The following is an 18392-nucleotide window of genomic DNA, read 5'->3' as shown; positions in this document are numbered from 1 at the left end:
TGGCCGTGAAACACGTATTTTTGCGTGAAAAATCACATGGTTTGTGACTAATATTTTGCACATGTGTGTCTGTGTACTGGGATTATTTCCTCGAATTGAACATTGTTTTGCCACCATTTAATCCAAAATTATGATTTTTGGACAACAACATCTCTACAAACTGTCTAGTAAGCTTTATCTCAGACACTCAACGCTGTGCGATAACCTAATCAGGTCACATATGATGTCATCTGATAATGTGCATTTTAGAGAGTGTTGAAGGCTTCTTTATAACGTTCTCGGGTTGTAGGGTTCTAAGACTATCTCCAGCAACATCCTCTATATACATCTTCTATATCCGTCCTTTACAGTCTTCTCTAAAAGATTCCATCTCCTGTATCTACTTTCTCTCCAACAACGTCCTCTAAATCACGTCCTCTATATGTAAATACCTATATTAAAGACATTTTTATTTTTTTTAATTTTTGTATATACGTATTTGTCATACTCTCAAATGTATTTTACATATTTTAGTTTTATTAAACCGGTTGTTTAAAGTATTCAAATAGATAGAGAACCGTTTAGAGAAACTCTACATATAAAGGATCCAGCAACGTTCTCTAAATTTAGAGGACCGTTTAGAGGACGTTGCTGGAGGGAGTAGAGGACATCCTCGTCCTCTAAATTTAGGGTACAGGACCCTTTAGAGGGTCTTGTTGGAGCCAGCCTAAGGTCTGACTGGCACGAGGCTCGTTCAGTCGTCTCGAGGTGTAGCACCCCAAGATGTAAGAATGGCATTAAGGTGAATCTATTATGGACTTATCTTTTGTTGATAGAGTTCTTGAATGTGTTTTGCTTAAAGCATGTACAACTCTGAGACACCGTTTCGGTTTTTTAAGTATAAGAGACACTTAAGAGACTATCTAATACAATTTAGAGCATCTTTATCATAAATACAATTAAGAAACAATATTTATGGAGAGTCGTGAGGAAGTCTATTGGCTCTTCACGAAGAACATGTCTGTTGTATTTTTTAAAATTTAACATTCTAAAGACCCATCAATAAACCTCATAATAAACATGGTTTTACATATCCTTATATTGGATGATGTTAAATCTTATTGACACTAATAGAGTTATTTTTAGTGATTTTAAAAGTTTAGAAATAAAATATCTAATTTCAGAGTTCACGGGGATGTACGCCGATACTCGATAGGCCACAGATGTGAGAATAAACTTTTCTAATTAATAAGTCCAGCAACGTAGATCGGGCGATAGGGGCTGACAGTTTGGGTCCATTCTCGTTCTCTAGCTATAAATCAAATCGCCTTTCCGCGCATTGAGTCATGACTCATGAGAGAGGGAGGCGGAGTTGGAGGCGGAGCATTTACCGGCGGCAGCCTCTGCCTAGTACACTGGAGTCGCTGCGAAACGGAGAGACGGAGACTCTTGGACTGGAGGCATGATGGAGGCAAAGCAGGCGGCGCCCGACCGGCTCTCCTCCCTCCCAGCGGAGCTGCAGGACGAGATCCTCATCCGCCTCGACCTCAGGGACGCCGTGCGCACCTCCGCGCTCTCCCGCACCTGGCGGGACCTCTGGAAGTCGCTCTCGGTGATCTCCCTCTCCTTCCCCTTCGGCACGCACCCTTCCGTCGTCGACAGCGTCCTCCTCCGCTACATCGGCCCCCGCGTCTCTCTCTTCCGCATCTGTGTCGACGACGCATGTGCCGACCGCATCGACGACTGGCTCATCGCGCTCTCCCGCTACCGTGTCGAGTCCATCGACATGTGTGGCACACTCAGATCACTCGGCAACTTCAATCTCTACTCCTCCATCTTCTCCTTAGGTGATCTCGTGTCTCTGCTGCTGAAAAACTGCCGCATCCCACCCCTCCCCGTAGGATTCCCCGGCTTCCCCGCGCTCCAGAAGCTAGTCCTCGCCTATGTTATCTTCCCATCGAACGGGTTCAAACAATTGGAGGCTATCATTCGTCGCTCACCCTTGCTTCATACCCTGCATATGTTTGACGTGTTCATCCCTGGTGAATACCCAGACTCAGTGATCGAGGCGCCCAATCTCCGTGTCCTGTCAATCTATTCACCGTATGACTATCGATGGCGATTTGGAGAGCTGTCGTGTCTCGAATATGCCAACATTCATGTGTTCCACTGTCCGCAGCATGAACATGATTTTGGAGTTTTCCTTGCTCGGTTTGCTCACGTTCAAAAGTTCGGTCTCTTCTCTCCGGTACATTATTTTTACTTTGTTCTCTTTATTATGTGCTTTGTTATAAATCAAGGCTGAAACGCTAGCGCTTGGCTCAAGCTGATTGCATAGTTCAGGGATATAAACGTGGTCTCTCCTATACTAGTGAAATAGCGTGAAAAGTTACACTAATTATTAATAAAAAAGGAAACAATCCTTATATTTCTGCCTTACTTCCATGTGCCTGTGGTTCCTTTTTTTTCAAAATAACGCAGAAATCCCATCCATATTTCTAGACCCTATATGGCGTTTATCCACTTTCGATGTTCTTATATATATATCTTTTTAACACAGGCTGTCGATGTTAAGATGCCTTATACACTTCCATTCACCTTTTATAACTTGAAGAAATTGCAGTTATGTGTGGATTTCAATGAAATTCACTCCATTTTGTCCATGTTTACCATGCTAAGGAGCTGTCACAACCTTCAAAACTTAAAAATAGAGGTAATGCTTGATGTTGCATTTGGAATATCTCTATTACACTTTTTGAAGTCCCATCTTGTTGTTTACAACTAATTTCCTTTTATTGGTGAAGTCGCGGCACGACAGTTATGAGAGTTTTGAGGCAGATTGGGAGTTCTTAAATGCTCTGTGGACTGATGGCATGTGTGCCAATCTTCAAATTGTGCGCATGATTGATATCATTTCGCTTCCGAATGAAACTTCATTTATGAAGCTTATACTTTCTAAAGCAACTCTTCTTCACACATTATATGTTGGCGCACACCCATATGATTTTGATGATCACATAATTGACATGCTAAAATGCGAAAGAGCTTCAGCTCAAGCTCGTGTACAGTTTGAAGGTAAAGAAATTTGATTATGGGTCTAAAGTTAATACATTATATTTATGATTTGAACAATTGATCTCTGCTCCTCATTTTCCGAGTCAAGATATTAATCCTGATGTACCTTTGTAAGTTGTTCTATTGTACAAGTGAGAGTGGATTATATTTCATCGAAAAGCTTGACCCGCTGAGGAAAGATAATCAACATAAGACCTTTGCTGAAGTTTTCTATGGCCCATTAAGACTTTAGAGTTTAGAGCATGACCCTAATATTGTTGGTGACGATGGCACAAGGAAGCCATTTGGCTCTAATGCTCCATTGCATGATAATATGATATCTTATCTTTCCACCAATATTCAAGACCTTCTTCCTTTGCTTCTCATATGGATCATCTGGATTCTGTTACAAATAGCAATCAAATTACATTAGTTTTTCAGCTGAACTTCTAAATCTTAAAATGCTTGCCCAGCCTTTGTACGTAATGGTAGCACGAAGCAACCCACATGCAAAAGAACTAGGTTAAGGCCTTAAGGATATAAGAGAACAGCTGAGAGACGATACTATCTGAAGTATTACTACTAGAATCATCATGGAATTCTCATCCAGCACAAAGTTAATTGGATGCTAGCTACTTTTCCCCTTTCTACACTGTTATATTTGAGTACTCATTTTCCTTTTCCATGCCGATGTAGTTCATTTTCATGAGGTGGCTGCTGATATATATGCAGCAAAGAAAGGCAATCTTCAGGATTAATTCTAGCCAAAGCCTGTCCCATTAATGTTCAGTGTTTTCTCTGTTTCATATTGGGATATGTTATTGAGTTTTCTTTTTTTTGGATCTTAGAGGATTTGAAGAATGTGAACGGGCTTCTAGTTCAGTTGGTTAGATGGGTCCAGTAACGCTCCTCAGGTCTTAGGTTTGACTCTCCGAATGAGCAAATTTCATGCCGATGTTAAAAAATGTCACTCGTTTCTCTGGTCGTGTGCAATGAGACAAGCTGACCTATGGGAGACGGATTCTCGTGTAGGGGCTGAGAGGCTAAAAACATGTGTAATGATCAGACCTATAGGAGGTGGACCCTCTTGCTGCACAAGGCCAACTTTCATGACCTTTCTCTGTCGGGCTCGGATTGAGCTTATTTTAAATATAATACCGTGGGGTGTCTTTCCTCTACCGGCGGAGTTTTTTTTAGAGAATTTGAAGAATAATGGGAGGAACAACGAATAAATATGGAATCATGAAAGGGATGGAAGACAATAGAGTTTTTTCGTTTACTCATTATATTGTTTCTTCCAGTTTAGTACTAAATAGCAATTCATTGAAGGAACTCAATGGCAGTTTGACTTTTGCCTAGACAGCATTGTGCATATGTTTGTGTTTCCACAAACCATTGAGTTGTTTCTTTTTCATGGCACCTTCTAATAGTTCCTTCTCGATAAGACCTTTTAAAGAGTTTGTGGTAGAAGATCATATCGGTACACACAAATGCAATGATCTCTGTATATTTTGTTTGGACTGATTTGTGTCTGCTTTGATGTAATTTCACAAACTGTTTTCCTTGTGCAGGTTCGGAGCAACAGTGGTAGATGTGGTGGCAACATTGGTTCGCTTGAATGAGACAAGACCCGCTTTTCCTGCACCCTGCTGAAGTGTTTTTTTGTTTGTCTCCGTCATCACAATGATACACGAATCATGTAGAAAATGGCTTATCCAGGGAACCGGCTTGATTTGTTTGTCTTGTTGAGAAGAAGCTGATGTGGTATTAGTTGTTCATTTGTTCATTAGGGATATCCGTGGCAGCAAGCGCCCAGAGTCGTTTGGTTTTTGCCTGAGTAGGTGAAATTCGGACCTCCAGAACTTGTTGCTTGCTGAGCTCGCCATGGAGTGTTTGTTTCTAGCTAACGTTCTTCTCTGTTTGGTGAAAGCTGCTCCCCTTTACTTCATACTCCTGTTTGTTTTGTTGTCCGGTTCCAGTTAACGAGCTGAATCTATTTCCAACATTAGTTTCCCTGATTTCTATTTGAAACATTGTTGCTGTTGATGTTGCTTGGACTCTGGAACAGTGCGACGCGGCGGCGTTCCATGCCCCCATGCTCGTCGGCAGAACGATTGCTGATTGCGGGTGTTTGCATCACTTCGCGCACAAATAAATATTGTGTGTGACATCGACACATTGTCGATTTCATTCAGTTCTGCACATATAACAGAAGATTGGGTATGGGCAAATGTCGTGTCAGTCAAGCAAGCATCGCACAGCTATAAAAGATCACAGAAGAATTGGGTATCTAATTTTGCTTGTTCCATGGAGATTTTGAAGGAATTCTACCAGCATGAGTTGACCTCATGAAAACCTCCCTCATATCCAATTCTTGTGTTTTTCCTGCACCTCGTCCAAACATTTGTTCTTGCGTTTTTTTTGGGTTTGTTCGATCTATAGGCTATAGCTACAGGATTCAAGATACTACGGCAATCAATTCCTATGTCTCGAGATTTTTGTGCCAGAGAGGTCATAATCTGTTAGAGACGAAAACAACAAAGAACCCAACTCAGCTTCTTTCAAGCACATATCACCTCCTTCCTATTCACCTGTACAAATGCATGCAAGCTCCCAAAGACGCGGCATCTTCCAATCCATCTGCTCGACGGTCCACGGATCGTCGCCTAAACTAGTGGAATCTGAGCCGGGATACCAGTCACGAGTCAGCAAGGCGGCTATGGCACCACGACGACCTCCTTGTGATCGTTCGCCGGGTACATGGTGGACCCTTGGCTCCGCCCGTCGCCGAGGGCGGCGGCGGCGGCCGCCTCCTCCCGCTGCCGCAGCACGTAGCTCCAGCGATCCTGGACGAGGTACACGAACGCCAAGGCCGCCACCTCGACGGTGAGGAGCAGCGTCCAGGGCCGCGCGCTGCGGCCAGTCCGCTCCTGGTACGTGTGCAGGCCGACGTAGACGTTGGCGACGCCGACGACGCAGACGCCGACGCCCAGCAGCCAGTGCGCCAGGTACCACGCGCCCCGCGCCCTGGCCCCCCTGTCCGGCCGGAGGAAGCCGACGAGCGGCTGGAGCCAGATGAAGGCGTACAGCGCCAGCCCGACCCTCTGGTGCGTGTTGTCGAAGGCGTTCTCGAAGTTGCTTATCGACAGCACCGCGCCGGCGGTGGCTAGCACGACGGCGACGACCTGCGAGAGGAGCGTGCCCGGAATGACGCGTGCTTTGCAGCGTGAAACGTTTCGTGTTCCGAATGGTGGCAGCGACTGCGGTTGCAGGGGAGATGGATGGGGGAGTTCATGTCATGTCACAGAACACAGACAGACCTGGGAAGCGACGTGGCAGTAGAAGAGGAGCCTGACGGTGCTGGCGCTCTTGACGTTGGCGGAGACTCTGATGAGCAGGACCCCGACGGGCATCAGGAAGGCGACCGAGGACCAGAGAAGGATGGCGTGGAGCTTGAGCTGCAGCGAGAGCTTGGGCGTGAGCTGCAAGACCAATGCAGGCGTCTCGGTGAGTCAATACAACGACAACAACAACAACACAGCTCTCCTTCCTACTGTCTCAGTCAGTAATTCATGCATGCATGTTCCAGTAAAGTTGGACGTACGGGGCACGGAAGTTACCTCCAATGGCCGAGCCATCTTGTAGCTCCTCTGCTCCGAATCGGAGTCACCATGTGTTGGTGTGATGAGAAGCATGAGAGCCACGCAGCCTGCAGATGCGAGCAGCAGTCTTTTTCTCTTGAACTGTAGCATTGCTGCCTCTGCCAATGCAGGCTCTCTCCCAAAGATGGCGAGCGACCGACAACTGAAAGAAGAGCTCCTGAACACCCTTCTGAAAGGGAAGAGAAACAATGGCAGAGGAAGAACAGGCAGAGCTCTCACACAATGCGTCTCTCTCTCTCTCTCACACACACACACACACACTATCACCTCAAGTCATTCCTTTCTTCCAAGAACGAACGAACTCAAGGAGAAAACCTATATATATGCACTAAAGAATGAACGATCAGCAGGACTAAAAGGAACAGAATGAGCAATGCGGCGACGCCGAGGTCGTCCCGGTCTCCCGAGAGATGACTTGCAGACGAATGAAAGAATCCTCCAACGAATCCAGAACGCGATCGGCCGGCCCGTCCTTAGGCGAATAACTTGGGATGGGAGTCCAGTACTGAGTGATTTGGATATGAGCAGCAGCACTGCGGCTTTTTTGCCCGCCTCGCGATAGGATAGTATAGTGCGGTGGACTTTTTGTGCTGTTTGGGAGGGGGGCCGGGGATGGAATCGGAGGTAGATGGATGTGGGGGGCGCTTCTTTAGCTAGCTGCTTTGAGCTTTGGGGTACCGTATGGTATGATTGGTGTGAGAGGGGACGGCTTTGGTGGTGCAGCAGGAAGCAACCAAAGATGTCTTTGTTGGCTGCTCCTGTATGTATCAGCGTCCTGGAGAATTTGCAAAAGCCACGCTCGGGAGTAGGGGCATTGCAGGATAGGTCTCTAGCTAGCGAGGAGGTCCAGTGGGTGGGAAGGTCTCCAGCGAGAGGACCAGCACAGGCAGGCAGGCAGCCTTTTGCATCATCGTCGTCCTTCCCTTCTTGTGTTTTTGGGCCCTGGCCCTTGGATATGGACATGGCAGTGCTGCCTAACCGCATTGACAACTGGTAGCTAGTACGTCTGTAGACAGCATGTACGTATAGCTACTAGAGCTCTTGGTGGTGAATGAAATCAGGTCCTGGATCTCTGACGGCCGGAACATTATGTATAAGTGCACACTTGCAGCCATATAGCTGCCAGGATCCTGAATCTACGGTGTGGGTCAGTTCTCAGTTGAGACACCACCACCGCGCGCGATCCTTGACGAGAGAGCTAGTGAGATATCGGTCCAGCAGGCAGCAGCTCGCAGCCGGGACGGGTACGGTCTCCCCACCAACTCCATGCGGATGCCGCCACGTACGTCGCTTCGTGTCATCTCATTCTCATGCATGTGACACTCGACCACTGGAAGGAAAAGCAGTGCAGGGGAGATCTGCATACATGGCCGATGGCCGCAAAGCTACCCCTTGACCCTTGTAGTTAGCGATGAAAACGGACGGAAACGGACGGAAAAACCCTTCTCCCGTTTCCGCTCCCGCAATTCTTCATCGGAAATGGGAGCGGGAGCGAAACAACCACGGGCGGAAATGGGTCCGGGTTATACGGGTTTACGGAAACGAACCAAAACGGCCGAAAATTAACCGAAAACGAACGAAAATTACCTCAACGGAAAAATTAACCGGAAAATAAGTCCACATCACCACATGATTACATGACCAGTTGACCACATAGCCATTGAACAACATGAAAGTAAGTCCACAATAGTACATGAGCACATATCACAATTCCAAATCCAAGTATCCAACAAGTAAACTTACACTCACTCTGCCCACATAAATTCAGTCCATACACAATAACAGTTAATAGAGTAATAGACTTATATTCACACTCACACACCGACACACACATATGGACACAATATAAGGTCTTCATTCTTCAATGTCTTCATGACATCAAACACACATTTGTAAGATTTCTTCACATCTCGCCATCTTCATTCATGAATTGGGAATCACTATTCCGGTCATGTTCCTACATTTTAGAATACATATGTATAAGTATTTGTAAATCATAGGTAGCAGCCTCGCAGGAAGCATCAAGTAGCAAGCAACCTGCAACAAGAAATGTATGTGGCCATGTGGGCTGCTGGTTGCAAGAAGCAGCAACGCCAAGCGCCAAATAGCTTGCTGCTAGTACTAGTACGTAGTACCTAGCAAGCAGGAAGCAGGAACCAAATAGCTTGCTGCTAGTACTAGTACGTATTACCTGTAGGATGGAGACGCCTGTGCTGCTTCCTGCTTGCTGTCGTACGCCCGACCGACTGTTGCTTCTTGCTTGCTGCTTCCTGCTTGCTGTGCCAGGCTGCCGGCGGAAGCGCGTGCGAGTTGGCCGTCGGCGAGTCGGCCGCTCGGCGGGGCTGAAGCCTGGGGATTGGAGTCGGCCGTCGGCGAGTCGGCCGCTCGGCGCCGGCGGGGCTGAAGCCTGGGGTCTAGGAATTGGAGGTGTCCAGGCGTCCAGCCAGGCAGCCACCGAGGGAATGGGCTTAGGGTTAGGGTTCACGTGTGTGTGGAGAACTGGACGTGGAGTGGTGCGCTTGGCCGCTTTGGGCCCGACGAGTGAGTGGTGGTGGGCCTTAATCCTCGGGTTAAATCCGGGTTTAATCCGGAAATATCCCGATCAAATACGGGATCCCGATAATCCGAACGGAAAATAGTCTTTCCTGTTTCCGTCCCGATCCCGCTGACTCCTAACCCGTAACCCGTCCCGAACCCGAATTTTTCCGGAAATCTGGAAATGGGCGGGTTGAATGTAGAAAATGGGTCGGGTCGGGACGGGAATTTTTCCGTCCGTTTACAACCCTACTTGTAGTAGAAGTAGTTGTTGGTAATGGGAGAGGATCTGTTAGCGAGTCCCTGTCAGCCGCGGACAGGGATGGTCAAGAGGGGGGCCAGGGATTCTTCTCTCGCGCGCTGCACCTGCACCTGCACCGGCCGGCGGCAAAAGCGACGACGACGAGAGCTTTGCTTGGCCGCACCACACACACGGTCCGTCCCCCAATAATATATAACGATCTCCTCTTTGTTTAATTGGTACGTTGCCACTGGATTGAGTTGCGTAGGAACGGTAGGCTGTCGTACGTAACGTGGTTTCTTCTTGTGGAACTACGCTCGCTGCCTTTTCTGTATTGTAAATGCCCCCCAACCGACAGTGCACCTCACCCCTCTTTTTAATTTAGCCGTTTCTCTGGGACAGACGGTGAGGCGCCGACGCAGCGGTCTCTCTCCCATCCCTCTCCATCTCATCGTTGCCAACTGCCATCCATCTGGGACGGGAAAGTAGGCTGCCAAGAATCCAACAAACACAAGGGGGTGCCGACTGCCCAGAGAGGCCGTGCTGCACAGCACCTGCACACTCGCACATGCGGTGCAGAGCAACCGCGGGTAGAGAAGAGAACTGAATGAATGAAGGGAGGGGGGGGGGCAAAAAAGAATGGGGGGTTCAGAATCAGAAATGGCAAGGATATGTGCGGAATCGTTTCTTTCTGCGACTGCACTCATTGTGTACTCGAGCTCTAGCCCACCCCCATCGAGTGAGTGGGTGGATTGGAAAAGCGCGCGCGGGGTGGGGGCTGTGCTGGGATCTCTGCATCCGTGTGCCACTACCACTGTCTCCTTTCACTGTATCATCCCATCGGGATGGGGGGCCGTCACCAGTCACGGTACCGTTTGTACAGTCGAGGGGGGTTTTTTTCCCTCAGGATTCCAAGGCCAGCCGCGAATGATGATGGCTTTATTTTCACCGCGGGGAAACACCAGACCACGCGTTGTCTGCTGCTTTTGGGTGCAAAATGTCAAAGGGCCTCAGGGCGTACAGGTAAAGAATATACAGAGGCCTCTCGCATGCTTCTACCGTCTTCATGGATGGGCTCGTGGCCTTTCATGGCTGGCTGCAATGGAGTCACCTGCTTTGTCATCGTAATCATGCCTCTAATCTGCTTTCCAACCACCACCATTCCGTTTGCCGATATCATATCGCACACACACAAAAAAAAACACCGGGATCTGCTCCCGCAAGCAGCCTGGAAGAAACCAACCCAAAACCATGGACGGACGCCCCGGCGAAAAAGTCTGATGCCCTGGCTCTACTAACCACAGGTCGCTTGCTAGCAGCGTCTACACATCTAGTGCGCGTCCGCCTTGATTGGATGCCAACGTTTTCCACGTCCAAATGCGCATCATTTCAGCAGCAATACAACATAATGCCCCATCAGGAGAGACAAGGCCTGCCCGGAGAGACAAGCAACAAGAGCAGTTCAAAACGAAATATTCGCAGCCAAACAGGGCTCCAACTGAGGTGTCGCAATACAAAACCAAAAAAAAGATTCACAAGCATCAAACAATGCGCGATACAGGGCACGTAACACAGCAGCCTTCTCATAACTAGTAGGACCAAAGTCAAGGGTTTGCAATACAATACCATCATCCAAAAAAAAAATCATCAGTCCACGGGGCAGCAAAGCTTGCAGAGGCAAAAACCTTTATCTCTCTGGACACTAAGACACAAAACACAGGTGGCTACAGCCAGCCCGCCGAGGCCCATCACATGAACAGGTTGGGCCTGGACGACTTGAAGGTGGTCCTGAGCTTCCTGGTGGGCGGCCTCACCTTGCGGTACACGAGTGGGAACTTGATCGCCGAGTTGTGGAACTGCTTCGTGTTGTCCCTCTTGCACAGCTTGAAGTGGACCGTCGCCGTCTTGATGATCTGGATGCAGGGGGACCTCACGCGGTGGCGCGAGGCCATCTCGTTGTACATCTGCTCCACGGCGCCGTTCAGGGTCGTGTCGCGGTACTCCTTGTACATGTTGTGGTACCCCGTCCTGCTCTGGTACCGCAGCCAGATGCCGTAGTTCTTGATGGTGGTTGGGTTGCGCTCGAAGATCTGAGAAACATCAAGCCAGTTAAGGAGCAGAGGTGGACAAATAGAACTTAGGAGAACAAGTGACTTTGGGATTGCAAAGCCATCCTCGACCAGCTCTGGCTATATATCTACCTAAGGGCTAAGGCACGATAGTTAAAAAGACACCAACAAAAAACCGTCGACAACTAACACCATTCAGCAATCAGCATACATTACAGAGTCAGCTTTGGCTATATCTATCTAAGGCGGGCTGCAAAAAAAACATCAATGAAACCCCTCAACAACTAAGAAAATTGTTAGGTAGCCGAACACCATGCAACAGACGTTACTGAATCAGCTCATTTTAAATTTGCCACCAGAAAATGTTACAAAATCAGGTCATCAAGGTTGTTAGGAAGCCATAGCTGCAACAGGATTTTTACATGAATTGAAAGTTTGGAGCTCTACACACAGCGGAACACATGCACTTCCCATGTTTACATTATGAGTGCTTGTCAGTTTTGACCCCGAATGATCATGTAATGGTAAAATTCAAAACTGACAAGCAAATGCAAACTGAAGAAGTGTGATATCACTTCAGCTGAAACAGAAACACTACTCCCTCAATTCTTTAATATGGTAAACAGCCCTCACTTCTCTAAAATGATAGTATTCAACACCACAGTTTCATGTAGAACACCACCCTACTCATTGCTCAAATAATCAGAGAGCAAACCTAGTCCATACACGAGTGACAAATCCAAAGGTGTACAGACCCCGAAATAAAATCTAAGATCTCTCTACATTGAAACAAGGGTAATCTCTACGTTTTTTAGCTCTTATTGAAGGACTACCGAACACATATATATTTCATCTATAGAACTTAACTAATCAATGATGAAGTGAAGTGAGACATTATGACTAATCCGCCAGGAAGGGCATGAACTTCACGGCATAACATCAGCAATGGCAACATATCAACGACACCTATCTATGGAATGCTGGCATTGCTAAATCATTCGACCGACACTAATTCATAAAGCGGAGCAACGTTCACGGTACGAGGGTGAAGGATTGGTTGTACCTCGTTGATGGCGAGCATCTGGCCATTGCTCTTCTTCACCTTCTTCAGCTTTCTCAGGAAGTACCTGCACGCAAGCAAGCAAGACGCCACCGTCAGAAATACGCAACGGAAAAAAACAATCAGAGAATCCTAGCATAAGCCCCAGGGTGTACGGCACTGACCAGAACTTCGACTTGGCGCGAACCTCGTTAGTGGCCCAGAGCTTCATGCGGTAGATCTTGGGGTGCTCATCGGTCGGGGTCGGCAGCGCGCGACCCACCACCTGGTACTGATGGAACTGCCGCACCAGAACATATAACAGAAAAGCGGTGGAGATCAGAAACACCGGGGAGAGAAAAGACGCGTCGGATCAAGACAAGAAGAGATGGAGGAGGCGGCGGCGGCGGTAGGCTTACCCTGTGGGCGACCATTTCGGCGAGCTCGCGTGGCCGGAGGGGCGGCGCAGGTCTCCTAAAACCGAACAGGGGAGATGGCGGCCGTCTTGGGAGGAGAGGGAGGCGGAGGAGTATTTAAGTGATCGGGCAAGAAACCCTAGCAGGCCGTGTGTCGTGGGCCTGAATGCTTGATTTAGTTTGTTCGAGTCTGGGCCAATAATATATCGGGCTGTATCTCTGACAACAATAAACTGGGCCGGGTAGAGGCAGGACTTCTCTCTGGTAAGATTTTTACTATTACGAAACATGGCACACGGTCGGCTTCGACGAAATAAAAGCCTAGGATAGTAGAGGGTTTCGATCATTTAGAAATCTACACTACGTGCAAACGTCGATATGGACTCGATCTTCGTATCAGGAACGTCCGACAGTGATTAATTTGCTTAGATGTCACGCTGTCAGCTACATGTTACCTTTGCTGCTTCCTGAGGTAGACGCCGAGCAGCTTGTAGTACGTCCAGCGTCGCTTCCCACCGGTGGCCTCAGCTGGTGTGGAAGCCGTCCTTCCGAACGCGTCGAACACGATGGGGTCCGTAGCCACGGCGGGCTCGGCGTCGCCATCGAGCCAATCAAACGCGAACGTGAGGTTCCGCACGAGGCGGCGCTCGAGGTAGACGAAGCAACACTCGGACGTAGTCGGCCTCACGCTGCTGCTCCAGGTCAGCGTCGTTCCGGGGCTGTAGATCAGGAGGTACGGCGCGTGGATCAGCGTCGACCCCATCCCTAGAGCACTGGTGGCCAACGTCGGCGACGTCATCAAGGTGCTCACCAACGGCAGGTACGCGCCGATGTACAGTAATTACTCCATTTTCTGGGTATAATTGACCCTTGATGTATAATACTCTCTCCGTTTCTTTTTATTTGTCGCTGGATAGTGTAACAGCGACAAATAAAAAGAAACGGAGGAAGTACTATATAATATCTGAGACGTCCAGTGCTGCATCTTCATTCGAAAACAGAAATTCCGCAATTTAAATAAAAGGTATCTTATTATATATGATGCAGTGCTGCTTACAAGAAGCAGATGGTACATTACTACATTTCAAACTTCATTGCAAAGTAGAATATATATGGACATAAGATCACATGGATGTTGCTCCACACTTTTTAGCACACACAGATATACAACGCAAATACACATTGATTGCCTTCTCTGGAGGCAATTCACCACACGTGCGTTCCTTTAGTTACCCCCAAGAGGATGGCAACGGCAGCAACAACGGCCTGCCACAGCAAATTAGAAGCAAAATCAGCAAACAAACAAACACGTTTAACAATTTAGCAGTCCTGTATAGTTCAATGGACATTTTCAGCAGATTACAATTCAAAATCAGTAATTAATACTAGTTATGCTTAGCAGATTTTTTTTTCCGTTTCAGTTGCTACAGCAAAAACTATTAATCAAACAGTTTGCTTCCACAGTTCCATGCAGCTCAATCTCAAATTCCAAAGGTAAACAAATGAGCAGCAGGGTTGCATTGTATTAATAGAAAGGAACTTACAGCAATTGTGCAAGCAACGTATCCTGGTTTCTCTCGTTGGTCATGTACCCGCACACATATAAGAACGAAAGCTCCAATGAACCATGGAATGGCAGCCAAGAAAAACCCAGTTATGAACCTTGTTCAAGGAAGAGAAATGGACTTTGTTAGTAGTTCTGTTGTAACCTTAGAAAATACAGGGAAATAACACATGTGAAGAGGCAGAGACACTCACAGACACCAGCCTAAGCCGAGGCCACAACATGGGAGACGCCTCATTCTCACAGGTCTTCCTTCAGCAACAGGACCATAGCCTAAGGAACCAAAAACCATACGATCATTAAAATAGATTTCAATTTTTCACATTCAGCACAGATTTCTTCGTTATTGCCACACACCGCCACAGTGTAGTTCCTGCAGATTAGCTATGTTCTGTTTCTTGTATGCTTTCAGAAACCAAAAGTAATTGGGCTGTCATAATAACTTCTCGTCAATGGATTCAACTATAGCAGAACTGTAGAGTTGAATAGAGATAAGGTAAATCCGTCTAAAAATTCACTAGGCTAGAAAGCCAAACTGGATATAGAAATTTTAGTTGTGAGGCAGCTGCTAAGTTACATCGGATAGAGAAACAGTTAGATAAAAAATGGTCTCTAGAGGAGGTGAAGATTAGGCAGAATTCCAGAGACAGAGATTCGCTAGGAGGCAGAAATACTGCATATTTTCAAGCAGTAACCAATCAAAGCAGGAAAAAGAAAATAGATTGTCTAGAGGGATCTAATGGGTTAGTATATGATCACAAAGGTATGGAGGAAGTGGTTGTAGATTTTTATAAGAATGTCTTTGTAAAGGATGAAGAGGCTGGAGCCAAATTAACCCAAGAGTTCTGGGATGTAGATGATAAGTAACTAGAGAAGAGAATGAGTTGTTGATTGCTCTTTTTAGTTAAATTGAGATCAAGGATGCTGTTATCAGTGTTATGTTGAAGGAGCTATGGTTTACCTTTTTTTATTTTACCATAAGTTTTGGGATCTAGTCAAAGGAGACATAGTTGCTTAGTTTGAAGATTTCCATAAAGGTTCCCTGGATCTGTGTAGACTAAATTTTGATTTAGTTCCTCTTATTCCCAAAGCAGGAGATGCAACTAATCTGAAGCAATTTAGACCTATTAGTCTTTTGAATTGTAGTTTTAAAATCTTCTCAAAGCTTCTGACTCTTAGATTAAGTGCTATAGTCCAGAGAATTGTGACAGTGAACCAGTCAGCTTTTATTAAGGGAAGATTCATTTTAGAGTGTGGTAGTGGCTCATAAGTTAGTTCATAGTATTCATAAAAGTCAAGAACCAGGGATTGTCCTTAAGTTAGACTATGAGAAAGCCTATGATAGAGTCAGCTGGCAGTTCCTTTTAGATATGCTCAAGGATAGAAATTTTGATCCTCCGGGGATAGGGTGGATTAAGCAGATAGTTGTCGGTGGTTCTGTTGCTATTATTGTGAACGGGGAAGAAAGCCCATATTTCAAAACAGGGAAGGGCCTTAGACAAGGGGATCCTCTATCTCCTTTGCTTTTCAATCTGGTAGGGGATGATCTCACAAAAATGGTGACTAAAGCAGCTAATAGGGATCTAGTTAAAAGCATTTTATAGGATTTAGAGTTTTGTCTCTGCAATATGCAGATGACACAGTTATTTTCTCCAAAAACTGATGAGCATGCTCTGAGAAATCTGGGATGATGTTAATCTAAATTGCTCTTTTAGGAGAAATGTTAGTGAGGAGCTGTACAATACCTGGTTAGCTATAGTGAAGCTGGTTTCTACTGCTCAGCTTACTGAGGAAGAAGATGAGATGATCTAGCTTCTGGCAATTCACTTCAAATGGCATTTATGCCTCGCTGTCCCTTTATAAAGTTATTAATTGTAGAGGAGTTAAACTAGTTCATGTCTCTTCCATCTGGTCTTTTACTATCAGTAAAAGGCCAGCACTATTTTGGCCCTCAAACTCTACAAAAATATCCAATGTCACGAACAACATCTCAATCAATGTTTATAGGTGTGGTCACAACAACGACAGCTGAAAGTGGGTAAATGTAGCACAACTAGTTTGAAGATTAAAATCCAGTTTTCATTATCATAACTTGCAGTATACCCAAGACAAGTGCTAAGGTTCTGAATCGGTTTGCCGGATTGGCAATCATCAGCGAGCGCGTCACAATCGCTTTTGGTCAGTGGATCCAATCATCTTAGAGTAGATAATTTTTTTGCTAGTTTGCTTCTATCAAAAATATCTCCATTGTCACTACCAACATCTCAATTAATGTGATAACTGGTGGTCTCAGCTGCGCTAGCTCCACGACGGCTAAATGGAGCGTACAAGTTTGGAGATTAAAACCAAATAAACACTCCAATTTCCTTATCATCAATTGCAGCCTACCAAAGAACAGGTGTTTAGGTTCTGAATCGGTTCTCCAGATTGGCGTTATTATAAGGTGGTTTTGCCTCACGTGAAGTCTAGATCATGAATCGATCAGACGATTCCACTTTGACAGCCTCGTAAGTACTTGAAAGCGCAGCCGCGCCCCCAGCTGCAGCTTTTCCCCACTGCACAGCTAAGCTAAGCAGCAGAGCAGGAGCAAACAATCTCAGCGACCGAGAAGACCTCAGCATACCTGGTACGGCCTGGTACCCCTGGGCGTAGTACGTCTCCGCAGGCGCGTACGGCTGCTGCTGGTTGTGATAGCCGCCGCTGCCGAGCCCGGGAGGCGGGGCAGGCTGCGGGAACCCGACGGGAGGATGTCGAGGACCCTGGAACGTGCCGTACCCGTACTCCTGCGGCGGCTGGCCCTGCAGGTGCGGCGGCTCCGACGGCGGGAGGCCCCCGGCCTTTCCGCCGTCCGCCTCCGGCTCGCGCCTTCCTTCCATAGGCGATGGGTCGACCGTTGACGAACGCGACGAGCTGTGGCGTGAGACTGAGAGCGTGTCGCGGAAGGAGACGCGCGGCGGGATCTGGAAGGACACTGGTGCATCTGCGAAGAGGTAGTTGGGAGTTGGGGTGGAAATTGAATTGGGTCAGGTGGCGGGCCAGGTAGTGCGTTGGGTTAGTGGGCCAAAGACCCAGATAACGAGCCGTGATGGACACGGTGATCATGGGCCTAATCGAGCCCATGTTTGTCTCTGTGACTGCTGCATGCTTTGGTGTCTTGACTTGACGCTCCATCTGACCATCTTCCATCTTCTTAACGGAGTAGCTTCATTCTCTTGGTGCTCCTCTCTGTCAATCAACAAAATAAAGGGTAGATTCCAGAAAGCTACATACATCTTCGGCTAGTCACGGACCACCAACATTTCATGGAAAAAAAAAACACCACTACTATGAGTATGAGCAGCGCAACGGAACGCCACACGCCATCTCGTCCCGAAAGCCAGGGCTTTCCACGGAACCCAAGCATCCGCACTGCTGGCTTCCGGCTTCAATGAAGTGCGCCCAACTCGACAGCCGATGAATGAAACCAAGTGACCTGAAATTGATAATGTATATAATAAATGTGTGCTCCGTATCAAACTGTTCAGGTCGAGTGATGATGTCGTCAGTTCAATTGACTTGTTCAGTAAGGCCTTGTTCGGTTATTTTAATTCCATGTGGATTGGAGTGGATTGGGTGGTATTGAGATGTATTTTGACTTGTTATGGATTTAAAACGACTCAATCCCACCCAATCCACATGGTTTAGCATCAAAACGAACAAGCCCTAAGGATAGATTTGCCCCTTTTTTATATTCATTCATGGTAGAAAACTGATGGGCGCGTTCAAAGATAAGACCCACAGATCGCTGCGGTGATGCAATGATAGAAACAAGTGGCTATCCGAATGATCCGTGT

The 18392-nt window shown here is 46.9% G+C and overlaps 4 protein-coding genes across 5 annotated transcripts; 1 reads left to right on the top strand and 3 right to left on the bottom strand.

The window, feature by feature from the left end:
- Positions 1-1298: 1298 nt before the first annotated feature.
- Positions 1299-5061, top strand: LOC100274202 (F-box protein family-like protein). Of its 2 annotated transcripts, NM_001148574.1 has the most exons (4): positions 1345-2227; positions 2540-2692; positions 2784-3054; positions 4605-5061. In NM_001148574.1, the coding sequence occupies exons 1-4, from the start codon at positions 1442-1444 to the stop codon at positions 4622-4624; spliced, it is 1230 nt and encodes a 409-aa protein (NP_001142046.1). In that variant the 5' UTR covers positions 1345-1441; the 3' UTR covers positions 4625-5061. The 2 variants fall into 2 exon arrangements, with proteins under 2 accessions (XP_008647594.1, NP_001142046.1); XM_008649372.4 differs by lacking the exon at positions 2784-3054 and having other exon boundaries at positions 1299-2227; positions 4605-5046.
- Positions 5062-5573: 512 nt separating this feature from the next.
- LOC100278725 (uncharacterized) lies at positions 5574-7409 on the bottom strand. Its single transcript, NM_001372481.1, has 3 exons — positions 6654-7409; positions 6354-6515; positions 5574-6218 (listed from the first exon to the last, which is right to left on the bottom strand). Exons 1-3 carry the CDS (start codon positions 6783-6785, stop codon positions 5751-5753), a joined length of 762 nt encoding a protein of 253 aa, NP_001359410.1. The 5' UTR covers positions 6786-7409; the 3' UTR covers positions 5574-5750.
- Positions 7410-11031: 3622 nt separating this feature from the next.
- Positions 11032-13077, bottom strand: LOC100281633 (60S ribosomal protein L18a). Its single transcript, NM_001372482.1, has 4 exons — positions 12999-13077; positions 12765-12880; positions 12604-12667; positions 11032-11561 (listed from the first exon to the last, which is right to left on the bottom strand). The coding sequence occupies exons 1-4, from the start codon at positions 13011-13013 to the stop codon at positions 11220-11222; spliced, it is 537 nt and encodes a 178-aa protein (NP_001359411.1). The 5' UTR covers positions 13014-13077; the 3' UTR covers positions 11032-11219.
- A 924-nt stretch (positions 13078-14001) lies between these two features.
- On the bottom strand, positions 14002-17514 carry LOC100273370 (60S ribosomal protein L18a-like). The gene is made up of 4 exons (NM_001147809.1): positions 17183-17514; positions 14754-14832; positions 14540-14657; positions 14002-14261 (listed from the first exon to the last, which is right to left on the bottom strand). Exons 1-4 carry the CDS (start codon positions 17433-17435, stop codon positions 14202-14204), a joined length of 510 nt encoding a protein of 169 aa, NP_001141281.1. The 5' UTR covers positions 17436-17514; the 3' UTR covers positions 14002-14201.
- Positions 17515-18392: the final 878 nt, after the last annotated feature.

The sequence above is a fragment of the Zea mays genome, chromosome 6 (genome assembly GCF_902167145.1).
Source record: "Zea mays cultivar B73 chromosome 6, Zm-B73-REFERENCE-NAM-5.0, whole genome shotgun sequence".
Classification (NCBI taxonomy): Eukaryota; Viridiplantae; Streptophyta; class Magnoliopsida; order Poales; family Poaceae; genus Zea; species Zea mays.
The sequence above is the reverse complement of the archived record's forward strand: the minus strand, read 5'-3'. Positions and strand labels throughout refer to the sequence as shown.